Source organism: Geotrypetes seraphini, chromosome 16 (genome assembly GCF_902459505.1).
Source record: "Geotrypetes seraphini chromosome 16, aGeoSer1.1, whole genome shotgun sequence".
NCBI classification, from domain to species: Eukaryota; Metazoa; Chordata; class Amphibia; order Gymnophiona; family Dermophiidae; genus Geotrypetes; species Geotrypetes seraphini.
The window spans coordinates 41868423-41880659 of record NC_047099.1 but is presented as its reverse complement, the minus strand read 5'-3'; the positions used below and the strand labels follow the sequence as shown (position 1 = coordinate 41880659).

General features: G+C 45.8%; 1 protein-coding gene across 8 annotated transcripts in view; it reads right to left on the bottom strand.

Annotated features, from left to right (window-relative positions):
* The window catches only part of LOC117350105 (death-associated protein kinase 2-like), a 53262-nt gene that overhangs the window by 35302 nt on the left and 5723 nt on the right, over positions 1 to 12237 (bottom strand). For 2 of the 8 annotated variants that reach the window (XM_033924083.1, XM_033924081.1), the window contains exon 2: positions 4893 to 5104. The exons of 1 other annotated variant lie outside the window; for it this stretch is intronic. In XM_033924083.1, coding sequence (XP_033779974.1) covers positions 4893 to 5104 — 212 coding nt within the window. Of the gene's footprint in view, positions 1 to 4892; positions 5105 to 5340; positions 5595 to 12237 lie in introns of those variants that run through there. 5 more of the 8 variants (XM_033924085.1, XM_033924084.1, XM_033924086.1 and 2 more) reach the window with 5 other exon arrangements.

Sequence of the window (12237 nt, the reverse complement as noted above, 5' to 3'; positions counted from 1 at the left end):
GAGGTTACTGACTTTTCTCTCCCTGCCTCACCCCTCTAGGGTTACCCTATGGCCCCAGAAAAAGGACGACTGATTGAGACATCCTGGTTTTACTTCCATTGCTTTCAATGGAAGTTAAGCTCAGATGTCTATCTGTCCTCCTTATTTCAATTGTTTTCAGTAGACGTAAAACCCGGATGTCTCAATCCGCCCTCCTTTTTCTGGAGCCATATGGGAACCCTACCCCTCACCCTTCCCTCTTGAATTCAGTTCCAACCCACTACAACCTCCAGGAAAAAACATGTTACTTCCCGCTTTCCAGCTGAATTTTCCTAAGCACTGGTGAAAGGGTTTCCAGATTTGCTCACCGTCACACAGGGATCTGTATTCTCTTCTTCACCATTGCTCGCCCTGCAAACATCAGAGACCACATCTCTTTGCATGCAATGTGACAAAATCAGGACTGGATCGGCCTATTCAGTTGTCTTGCGGGCAAGTCGGCAACCCTCTAGTCTGCATACTTTTTTTGGCATTATAGACATATGTGTATAAATAGCACATATTTGTGTCTAAATAAATATCCAGACACACAGGAAGCTGAAGTCGTGAAGGCATAAGTTCTCACATCTGCCTGATGTGGTTAAACCCTGTCTTCACACTTCACCCCAGCCAGTTACTCCTCAACCAACCAGCTGACCTGCGACTGGGGAAAGGCTACCACATAGCTCTAGAAAAAGGAGGCTGAATTGAGACATCCAGGTTTTACTTCCAATGTAATCACAAAAAGAGAGCCACAACCCTAACCTAACTCCATATCATTGGGGACAAACCCAACCAGTCCCAGAGAGACCAAGTTATCCCGTTCCAGTCCTGGATTTCTGAGCAACATATCCTGGTGCATTATGGGTCCTGCAGTTCTGATTTCAATGGGAGGATCAAGGACTACAAATCCCACACTACTCTGGGATGTAAGTTCAAAACCAGGACTGGCCATAAAAAGTCTCCAGCCTGGAACTTGAAATCTCTGCTTTTATCCTATGACATCCAGCAGAGAGCCTGTATGCTTGCAATCTCTAAGAAGGACTTCAAATCCCACCCTCAGGGCAGGGCTTAATCTGAACCTGGCTATTCCAGCCTTATTGGCCTGGCACCGGCTGACAGCAGGTTCCCTGAGCTGGTCTCAAAGGCAGAATTTCATCTTCTTGGTTTGGTTCCTGTCACCCACGGTCGGTTTGGGTTCCCCGGTATAATAGATTATACGAGTTGTTTCGTTTCAGTGCATGGGCTGGCTGGTCATTCTCACAAGGCCGGGCACTGCCCGATAGCGATGTTCCCTTTCCAATGACATTAGCTCCCGACACAGGCATCTTCAGCTTGCATCGTTACTGAGCCCAGGGACCGCAATGGGTTAACCCTGCGGGAGATTGCAAGCAGAACAAACCACAGTGTTTGCTCAGAAGACACAAGCCAGTTTGTTTTTGTTTTCAGAGGAGATCTGTCCCAGTTCCAAGCATTCCAGAGATTTTTTTTGGCACGAAAGCAGGGGGCGGATGGGCAGTGCCCCACATGTGTTCAGAAGTTTTAAATCATTCGGCCAGAGCAGGTCATTTAATTCAGTTCAGGGGTCTCCTTGCTAAGAGTTTAAACCCCATGTTGGTTGGGTGTAAACTAGAGAATGATTTTAAAGTGATCAAGGCAGATGAGGACAGAGCTCGCAGGGATGGGACAGGGATAGAGAAAATTTGTCCCCGCATCATTCTCTAGTGTATGCATACTGCTAAGCTTCCCCGATGAGCAATTTTCTAGCTACACAGACTATTCGAATCTTAAATCCTTTCAATGCATTTGAAGCTGTCAATGCACCTCATTCCTGCCCTGCAACACCTTCTGCCAATCCAGCACCGAGACCCCTTTCCTCAGCTCCGATTCACCTCATTCCAGCCCCGATGCATCCATACTAAGACCACTAGCCACTGTGCACCTCATTCCTGCTATTTTAGTACCAAGAATACACCACCCACACAAAACTATGCCAATACACCTCATTCGTATTCTGCCAAAGCACCTCACTCCTGCCCTGCAGCACCCTCTGTCCAGCTCCCACTCTCCTTCTGCATTCTTCTGCCCTACCACTTCCTCCTCCTCTTTGGGGCCTCCCAAATTAGAGACCGCTATGATGACAACCACAGAATCCTATAAATACATTTCCTTCATCTCTCCGCTTCGGGCTTTTTGGTTTCTGTAAAGGCGATGCAGGGTCATTCCAGGATGCATCTCAGCGGGCCAGACGTGAGCTCCATGCCCTCCCTTCAGATAGTCAGAGGAAGAGCTCTGTAGCCATTAAAGAGAAGTTCAGTTCATGCATGTCCTTCTCGCCAGATCAAGTACCGAGCAGTGACCCCAAACACGACTGTGCATGTGACTTTATAAGGAGTCGATATTCAAAGAGTTTAACCTGACAGGAGAGACTCCTGCCCCGCTGAGCTAACTACTCCTGGACATTCAGTGGCAGTTAACCAGACAATGCCTAGTGGAGGAGTGACTGAGTGGTTAGAGCAGCTGCCTCCACAGTCTGAGGTTGTGAGCTTGATTCCCACTGCAGCTCCTTGTGACTCTGGGCAAGTCACTTAAACCTTCATGGCCCCAGGTACAAAATAAGGACCCGTCTAGAATATGTAAACCTCTGATTGTAACCACAATCAAGCTATTGTGACATCATTGAGGAGGTTGACTCTTATTGGTGGAATGAGGCATTATGACATCACAATCTCAGGGGAGTTAACAACATAGGCCACTGGGAGTGGAGGAGTGGCCTAGAGGTTGGAGCAGCTGCCTCAGCACCCTGAGGTTGCGAGTTTGATTCCCACTGCAGCTCCTTGTGACTCTGGGCAAGTCACTTAACCCTTCATTGCCCCAGGTACAGAATAAGGACCTGTCTAAAATATGTCAACCGCTTTGATTGTAACCACACAGAAAAAGCAGTATAGCAAGTCCTTTATCCTTTCCGACTGCCAAAGCTCTAACCTTCTAGGTTAGGGAAAATCCCGAAGCACAGCCAGCGTGTAACCGGTTACCAGTTCAGGGGCCCTTTTAGGTATAAAACAGGACATGTGTCCTAGTGAAACAATATAGGTACTTCTTAGAGAAAATTTCCAATTCCTGGCAAAAGAGAAACAGAGGAAAAATCATTAAAATAACTAGCACAAAATTCGACGGAGGGTAGGGCTTCACTAGGGGCTGTTGGATACCACAAAATTTTCTCTTTCCACCTGAAGAGAAAACTCTGAGGCAGGGCTGTGGAGTCAGAAGCGATTTTTGGGTTACTGGAACATAAGAACATAAGAAGTTGCCTCCGCTGAGGCAGACCAGAGGTCCATCTCGCCCAGCGGTCCGCTCTCGCGGCGGCCCATCAGGCCCACTGCCTGAACAGTGAAGCCGGTGGCGATGAAAATGGGCCGACTCCTGATAGAGTTAAATTGTATATCGTGCAAATATTAGAATGCTTAAATGTCTTAGTTCACAGATAATTTGATTAACCCTTTTTTTATCAGGATATGTTTTAATTTCAGGTTCTTTGATGTTTATAAAATGTAATATATTTTATGATATTTATATTAGTGAAAGTTAGGGTTGCCAGATTTTCCAATTGGAAAATCTGGACCCCTAGATCCGCCCCACCCTGTAACGCCCTAATTCCACCCCCAGGCCCGCCCTAGCCCCACCCCCCACTGACGGTCATAGGACTTCCATGAGCCTCAGGTCTTATCACCGTGGCCGAAGCCAAAAACGCTAGCGTGGCTTTGTAAAGGAGGGGGGAAAGTTTGTCCCCGTCCCCACGAGCTCCGTCTGATCTCATCTGCGCAAGCCTCGAATAGTTATGATTTTATATTGAAGTATGAAAAGAAACAATATTCTGTGCAACTGTCCTTTGAATATAAATCACACAGAATAAATAACAAAACCCCTGTCTCCCCTCCCACATATCCCCTCCACTATCAAGACAAGTTGAATAAGCCAAATTACTACAAAATGCTGCAGAATCATGCCAACAGAACACGAATGCCAAATCCATAATAACTGACCAAAAATGAAACGTGAATTAAACCAAAATCCCAAGAAGCCGCACCTTGCATGTAGTACAAGACCGATACAGCGGTATAAATCAAGGAGTCGAATTCAAAAGTTTTATGTACCGACACCACGGCCCTGCTCGGAGGGAAAGAAATGTTTTTCAAATGCAATCTGGTTATAATTTTATACCAGTAAATGAAATAATGGTATTACAGGAAAGTAAAGAGTGCCAGGAACAGGCAAAGCTGCTTTATAGGGATCAAACTAATGCAGTTCCACGGTGGCGTAATCACGGGGTCAGATCTTTGCCATGGATGTTTCCAGACTGAGAGATTTAAAGGAAAGCAGAATCTGGCTGAAAAAAAAATATACTTTTATTTAATCTCCTCTATGACGGGCGAAGCTCCATGATCTGGAGGAGGCCAGCCTTGCTAAACAGCTCCCCTCCCCTCCTCCTCCCCACATCTGGACTACTCACACACACATCTGGCCTGTAATACTACCCTATGGGTTTACTGCTTGAGGATATGGAGAATTAACACAGCTTTTGGACCTGCCAGTTTACAGAAGGTACAAAGCATTTCTTCGCTTACCCAGAACCGATCTCTGAACCTTTAGTAGAATAATTTCACCTCTTGCCGTTTCTCCCCTTCTTCTGAAGGTTCCTGGTTCCCTAAGCTTACCTGCTTTGTTATTTTTTTTTTTTTTTCAAGCAAGCACGCTGCTCCAAGACAAACAAATCTAGTCAAACATTAATATGGCCCATGTGGCACCAAAGTCTCTCTCTCCTGCGAGGTGCCAGTTAACAGCACCTCCTTCACATGAATAGAAGAGATACTTACTAATTCTTGCTTCGAAGGGCTGCAGATTTCTTCTTGGGATAAACTCTGGCTCCAGCAGCTGCTCTCTGGATGTCAAGAGCAGGACTGAATTCCTGGTGCCCTGCCCCAGGACAAAAAAAGTCACTTCCTTTCCATGTCCCCTGGAGGTCTCTGCTTTCTTTGGTGCCGAGGATCAAGACAAATTCCTTTCCAAATCCATCAAGCTGGGACACCTGGAGAAGACAGAGAAGTCAGCACCCCCCAAGCAACTGCAGACACATCCACCACCCCCCCCCCCCCCCACAAGAGACTGCAAATCACACACATGTTGAGACCACAGATAGAGGAACAATGTAGACTCAGAAAGTCACACACAATCGCATGCACACACAACGAAGGGTCCAACCCCCTGAGGTCCACCTACACCGCAGAGACTCAGCACGCACACAGATTCCCCAAAGTCCCCCACCTGCACTCACAAAGTTTCCTGGAGGCACTGCCACACGGACCCACAACGCCCTCCTCCCTAGCTGCCTGCTGCTTCCGGGGAGCTCCTTTGGGGTCGGCTTCCTGAGGCTGGCAAGGGCAGTGTGGAAGATCCTGGGTGGCTCTGCGATGGGTTCGGGACCCTGGGGCTCATTTCAGCCCCGCAGCAGGGACGAGAGACTCCCAGCAGGGAGCAGCCCTGAGCCCTCCAGGCGTTCAGCAGAGAAGGAGGAAGGAGAGAAGCGGCCAGGGCTCCTCCCTCTTGTTTTGCTCAGCCCTTTGGTTTCATGCCAGGCTCGGGCTCCTCTTCCTGGCTGCACATTCTTCCCTGGCTGTCACTGCCGCATTTCTCGCCTTTTGGGATATTAAATCAAATCCAGGCTGTGGAGAGGCGATTGCAAGGCAGGACGCCAGCTTTAGAAGATCTTAGGTAAGAGTGCCCAGGAGCTGGGGGAGCAGAAACCTCTTGCAGATGTGCTGAAGCTCTGTGGCTCCGTTCCAGGCCACCTCCATCCTGTGCTCGTGGCTCTGCACAGCTGGACTGATGTGCTGACACATTCCTTTCTTCAGGATGTCCTTTACCTGATGAGGAAAAGGACTTTCCGGGCAGAGGTCGCCCTGCCACAGTGTAATCTTCCCAAGCCCTGCTTTATTTACAGTTCTTCAAACCAAGGGCAACCAGAATGCCCCATATGTTCACAAAGATTTAATAGCGCCATAGAAATAAGTAGATTTACCGAAGTAGGGCACACTGTACCGATAACACCAGAAAAGGACAGACAGACTTACCAAGGAGAAGTGCACACTGCACCGATAACACCGGAAAAGGACAGACAGACTTACCAAAGGCGTGCACACTGCACTGATAACACCCACGATCCATGCTTGCAGAAAGCAGTTTGTAGTAACCTATACATTCATTCGAGTGCATTAATAGTGCCACTGCACTCTGATGCCCAGGGGGGGGGGGGGGGGATGTGAATGTTACCTGGAAGGAAAGGGTGCTTAATGAGGCCTGGAAGATATCACGTCGTCTCCTGTGGGAGGGTGAGATTATTTTAGGAAGCAGTGGAGCAGTGATTAATAGCGGCTGCACATTCTCAGCCATGCAGACAACGTGAGGCCAGCACACGTACTCCATCATTAATAAACCTGGTCCTCTAAACACGGCCCTGTCATACTCGGTGACTGAGCCTGTAGTAACTGCAGCTGTCCTCATTTTTCTAAGATTTGATAGAAAAAGTACCTCAAAAACACCCTGAGGCGTTTGGGATTTTTAAAAAAATTTTATTTGGATTCGATTCCTCACTTTTTCAAATCTGAACTCAAAGGTTCCTACAGCAGAAGCCCCATGGTCTAAGTACCTGGTTAAGTAATGTACATTAACCTGCCAAATGTGATTTAATGCGTGTTAAATAATGCAAACCCATTATATAAAATGTTTGAAGGAATTATAGAATTATATATAATATATGGATTGAATTTTAACATTTGTAAATTATTTATTATTTGTAAATAATTTCTTTCTGTATAATTTATATGTATTTTTACTTTATTCCTTTAATAAAATGTTTGAACATGAAAAGAATGAGGGGGGGAAGGGATTCAGTCATATGGAAATATATTTTGGAAGAATGATAGAAATATGTATGGAACTATTATTATTGTGAATCTAATTGTAATGAATATCTCTTTGTATACTTATTTGATTCCTTCAATAAAATGTTATAAATTAAATAATGCAAACCCAATTGCTCTCAATGTGGCCTACACACTAACTATAGTGTTTAACATGGTAACATTAACAAGAGAGGCAACACCAAAACGGAGAAAGTGACCTTCCCTATCAACTAATGATCTCTACCATCCTTCCTCTCCCCTAGAAATCCTAGGAGGTAAATTCGCAAACTCAGCCTAGAAAAAGTGCTACATACCTCATTGTTGAATATCACTATGGCCAACACCAGCACCTACTCCACCCTTCAAAGCAATTTTGGAACTCTTTCTGGAATGCCCATCAAAGCTGTCGTAGAATTAACCTTGATGTCCTGAACATCATCAAAACGTCTTCCTTTCAATGTTTCCTTTATCTTTCATTAAGATAAGTCATTAGGGGCCAGATCAAGTGAGTAGGGAGGGTGTTTCAGTACAGTTATTTGTTTATTGGCTAAAAAGACTCTTACAGACAGTGCATTGTCGTGATGCAAGAGTCATGAATTGACGAATAGTTCAGGTTGTTTCATCTAACTTTTTCACGCAGCTTTTTCAGCACTTCCGAAGGGTAAAGTTGGTTAACTCTTTGTCCAGTTGATACAAATTCATAATGAACAATCCCTCTGATATCAAAAAAGGTTAGCAACAACGTTTTGACTCTTGATTTGGAGTGGCAGAACTTTTTGGGTCATAGAGAATTGGTTGACTTCCATTGTGCGCTTTGACGCTTTGTTTCAGGATCGAATGGGTACACTCATGTTTCATCACTAGTGAAAACACAGCCCAAAACATCTTGCCTTTCCAAAAGGTCTTGACAAACTTCAGCTCTCCTTTGCTTTTGTTGATCGTTGAGCTCCTTTGGAACCATTTTTTGCACACATCTTTCTCATGCTAAGATTTTCAGTTAACTGTTTCTCTATCGATGTTGACTCGGTCTGCTATGCTTCTCAGTCGGCTAACGAATTTGATGCACAATTTGACTAATTTTTGCAATGTTTTTGTCAGTTCTTCTTATTACTGGCCACCCTAACCGTTCTTCAGCGACGCTTTCTCTCCCCTCAGAAAAACATTTAATCCATTTGTTCACTGCCGTTTTCTTCAAGGCACTATCCCCATAAACTTGGGCAAACATGTCCCCAATTTCACTTCCACTCTTGCCATGTTTAACAAGAAATCTAATGTTTATTTCTTGCTCCAATTCAAGCTCTGACATTCTTGTGACAGCACACAACAATAACGAATGCCACACGTCGACACGGCACAGCTGCGAGATAAATAAGGTTATGAAACCTTACCGAGTTGCTTGTATAGTGCTGCAAATGTAAGAGCATGGAGGCAAGTTCATAAATTTAATTGTAAGACCTCGTATGTAGTTGTTCCAAGCTTTCTGGAATTCAGATACACTCTTGGTCTCCATCACCTCCACTAGGAGGCCATTCCAAGCATTCAACATCCTTCCCGTGAAAAAGTGTTTGGAGGCTTGTGCAGATGACGACAGAGCTTACAGGAATGGGGCAGGGACATGAAAAGAACTCACCGGGACGGGAAAATGAGTTCCTGCGGGGATGGGGAAAAAAATTTGTCCCCGTGTCATTCTCTACTTGGGAGAACAGTATAAAAAACTGAATAAATAGTGTGAAAAGTTTCAGCCTCTGATAACCAGAACTAGTATTGTGATGTCATAATGCCTCATTCCACCAATAAAAGCCAACCTCATCAGTGATGTCACCATGGCTGGATTGTCCTATACTTGGCTCACTTTCACTACATTATGATTTCCAGAGTGGTGCAGTGGGAGCTCCACATATAATGAGGGGGTGGGGCTGGCATTTTTAGCCAAAACCAAAACTGAAACAAGGCCAAATCTGAATTTCAGTGGCGCAAAAATCAAAGCCAAAATTTGGCCAGCCTCTTCCAGGACTCTAACTGAGGCATTCATCAGCCACTGCTCCAAATGCATTCAACTCCTCCTGCCTTTCACCATTGCTTTTTCTATTTGTTTGTTTACCTTGAGATCATCATATGTGATCACACCCAAGTGCCACTCCTGTTCCATTAACAGAAGTCCTTCACCCCTGAACTGTACCTGCTGCGCTGCTCTTTGGGCAGCCATTGAAATAAAACAAAAAATGGCTCAACCTATGCTTAAAATCTGGCGTTAACTGGCAACCCTCGGGTGTCCTTGGACTCTTGGACAGGGGACCCACCCTTTACTCCCCCTGTTGCGAAGGAATCTGAAACTAGGATGGAGGGAAAGCATGGGGATCCCAGGATATAAGAAAGCATCTAGGGAGAGGCCAAGGCCTTCAGTTTAGGCCTTAGGGTGGGGCCTAGGCAGGGCAGCTGCATGCATGCGAGGTGTCACAGTTCCCAATCTGGTTATTCCGGATCTGGGTGGGGCACCTTCATTGTCTGATGGGAAAATTCAGGCGGAGGAAGGCCAAGAAATTCCAGTATGAGCTGGGAACCACATTGGAGAACAGATGAAGCTACAACCTCATCCCAGGTCAAGCTGAGCTAGTCCTGGTTGTGCCCCAATGCATGCAGGGACTTGTAGTTCTAATTTTCAATAAAGACTTTTGCAACAGAAAAAATCTTGACAAAACCAATGTGAGCAAAATCAGGGATAGGATCCGACTGTTCAGTTGCGCTGGGGGATAAGGGGGCCCTAGAATCAATTTTTTGATTCAAATCTTTTCTGTAGACACATTTACACAAATAGGAGAAAAGCACACACAATGCACGAGAACTGTCATACCGATTCAGGAACTGCACACACACACACATCCATCCAATAAATTCATTTCTTGTTGCTTGCAACTGGGTAGCACAAGTCATCTCCCAACCCCCAGCCCCTCTGCTTGGACAGTCCGAGTCTTACAGACAGACCAAGAAACCAGTCCTTAAATGGAATAAAAGGCAGGGAGGAGAAGAGAGGCAAGGCTGAAGAGGAGGGGAGGATAATGAAGAAGGAATGGAAAGGGGTTACCATATGGCTCCAGAAAAAGGAGGATGGATTGAGACATCCGGGTGTTACTTCCACTGAAAGCAATGAGAGTAAAACCCAGATGTCAGATCTGTCCTCCTTTTTCTGGAGCCATATGGTAAAAGGGGAGGAAGGAAGGAGAGGAGAAGACACATCACACTTTGAGAGGAGAAAAATTTTTGGGATGAGGCCTTGTTAGGGTTTGCAGCCTTTCGGGTGGGGGGGGGGGGCAATTGATCCTTGTGACAACAACTGAAGGATGCGATTCACCTTCTAGTGGAAGGTTCCCTGGACTGCTACAGACTCCTGCACAGAAACTACCGACTAGCAAAATGCCTGACCTTGGTCACACGGGCAAATCAGACAGACCCTTCCCAAATACAGAATAAGTGATCACAGCCTAGAAATAGAAATGTACAGGCCAAAACTGAATTGGAAACCCCAAGAAGCCAGACTCTGATGCAATGCTGGCAAAAGAGAAACAGAAATGTGCTTTCAATTACGCTGTGCATAAGAGAAAGATAGCAGAGATGCAAATTTCCCAAATTTAAAAGAGCAGGAAAACTGGGTGGCAGTGGTTCGAACTACAGCCCCAGCCCCTAAGGTTGCGAGTTCAAATTATGCATCTGGAAAAAAAAGAGGACAGAGCTTGCAAGAATGGGGCAGGGACAGGAAAAGAATCCACCGGGACAAGACGGGAAAATGAGTTCCCGCAGGGATGGGGGGAAATGTGTCCCCCGGGTCTTTCTCTAATCCTTACCTGTAACCCTGGGCAAGTCACTTAATCCTTCCCTGCTCCAGGTACGTTAGATAGATTGTGAGGCCTCTGGGGCAGAGAGGGAAAATGCTTGAAGTAAACCACTTTGAATGTGGGGGGAAAGAGCAGCAGTATCTGTTGTATCCTGGCACCAGGCAAGAAATGTGACCAGAATCACAGGAGTCAATTTTTCCAAGATTGTTGGGGACTGCTATTGGCTACAGTCAAGGAGTTTGCTCAATTTTGGGGGCACTCAAGCACCCGCAGCACTCCTATGCCTGGAATTGTTCTTAATGAGTTCTCCGTACTTTTACTGTTATTTGGTAAATTATCACCTTCTGCTTTTTGTTATCCCTTTGGCAACACATGTAAAATTGTCAACCAATAAAAATTACGTGAGACAAAGCAGCAAAAGGAAAAAACTGATGAGCAGGAAAGGGGATGGAGGGACAAGGACCACCCTGGACACTGCCCTCCCTCCAACCACCTCCTACCCCATTTTCCTGAATCTAAGACAGTGACGTGGCAGAGGGAAGACCACGAAGCAGCCCGTTCGGAGTGCTGCCGCCGCTGCTGTTTGTGGAGGCCTCGGAGCACAGGTATGTCAGTCTCACGGTGGGATGGTCGGCAGGATCTGCCGCACAGGGGGAGGGGAGGAAATATGCTGCACATGGGGAGGGGGGAAGAAAGCACTGCTGCCAGCGAATCAGGCAGCAGTAGTGTCAGGGAAATTTTGGGAGGGGCTTCGGGAATCAATCTTGACTAGGGCTTATTTATGGGGTAGGGTTTATATTAGGAGCATCTTTAAAAATCATGCTAGACAATAAAAATTTAAATTTAAAAAAAAAAATCATGCTAGGCTTATTTTTGGGATAGGTCTTATTTTCAGTGAAACATGGTATATAGTAGAGAATGACACGGTGACAAAATTCATCATCGTTCCCGTCCCCGTGGATAACCGCGGGAAACCATCTTCATGTCATTCTTTAAGGAGAGAGGGAAGAATCAGAGTATGAATGGCCACAACCACTGACCCTCAAGCTTTGCTTTGAAGAATGCTGGTATAGAAGGATTGAGATTGAAATAGACACTAGAAAATGACATGGGATTATTTCCTGCGGTTATCCGCGGGGACGGGAACGGTGATGAATTTTGTCACCATGTCATTCTCTAGTATATAGTACCTGTCAACTCAAAGTAGCACAAGAGCCCCCTCCGGTGGTTGCAAGCTGAACTGCCATTCCCAGCTTGGTGCTGTGCCCAGCTTTCACCCCTATGCCACCCCATCCTCACACAGCTACACAAACATTTGCTTGTAACTGGTATCTTTCACCCACAGAGGGCATTTTCCAAAGCTGAAGGAAAAAAAAAAAAGGCTTCCCACAAAAGAACAAGTGGAAAAATACTGCATAACCCTGGGACAA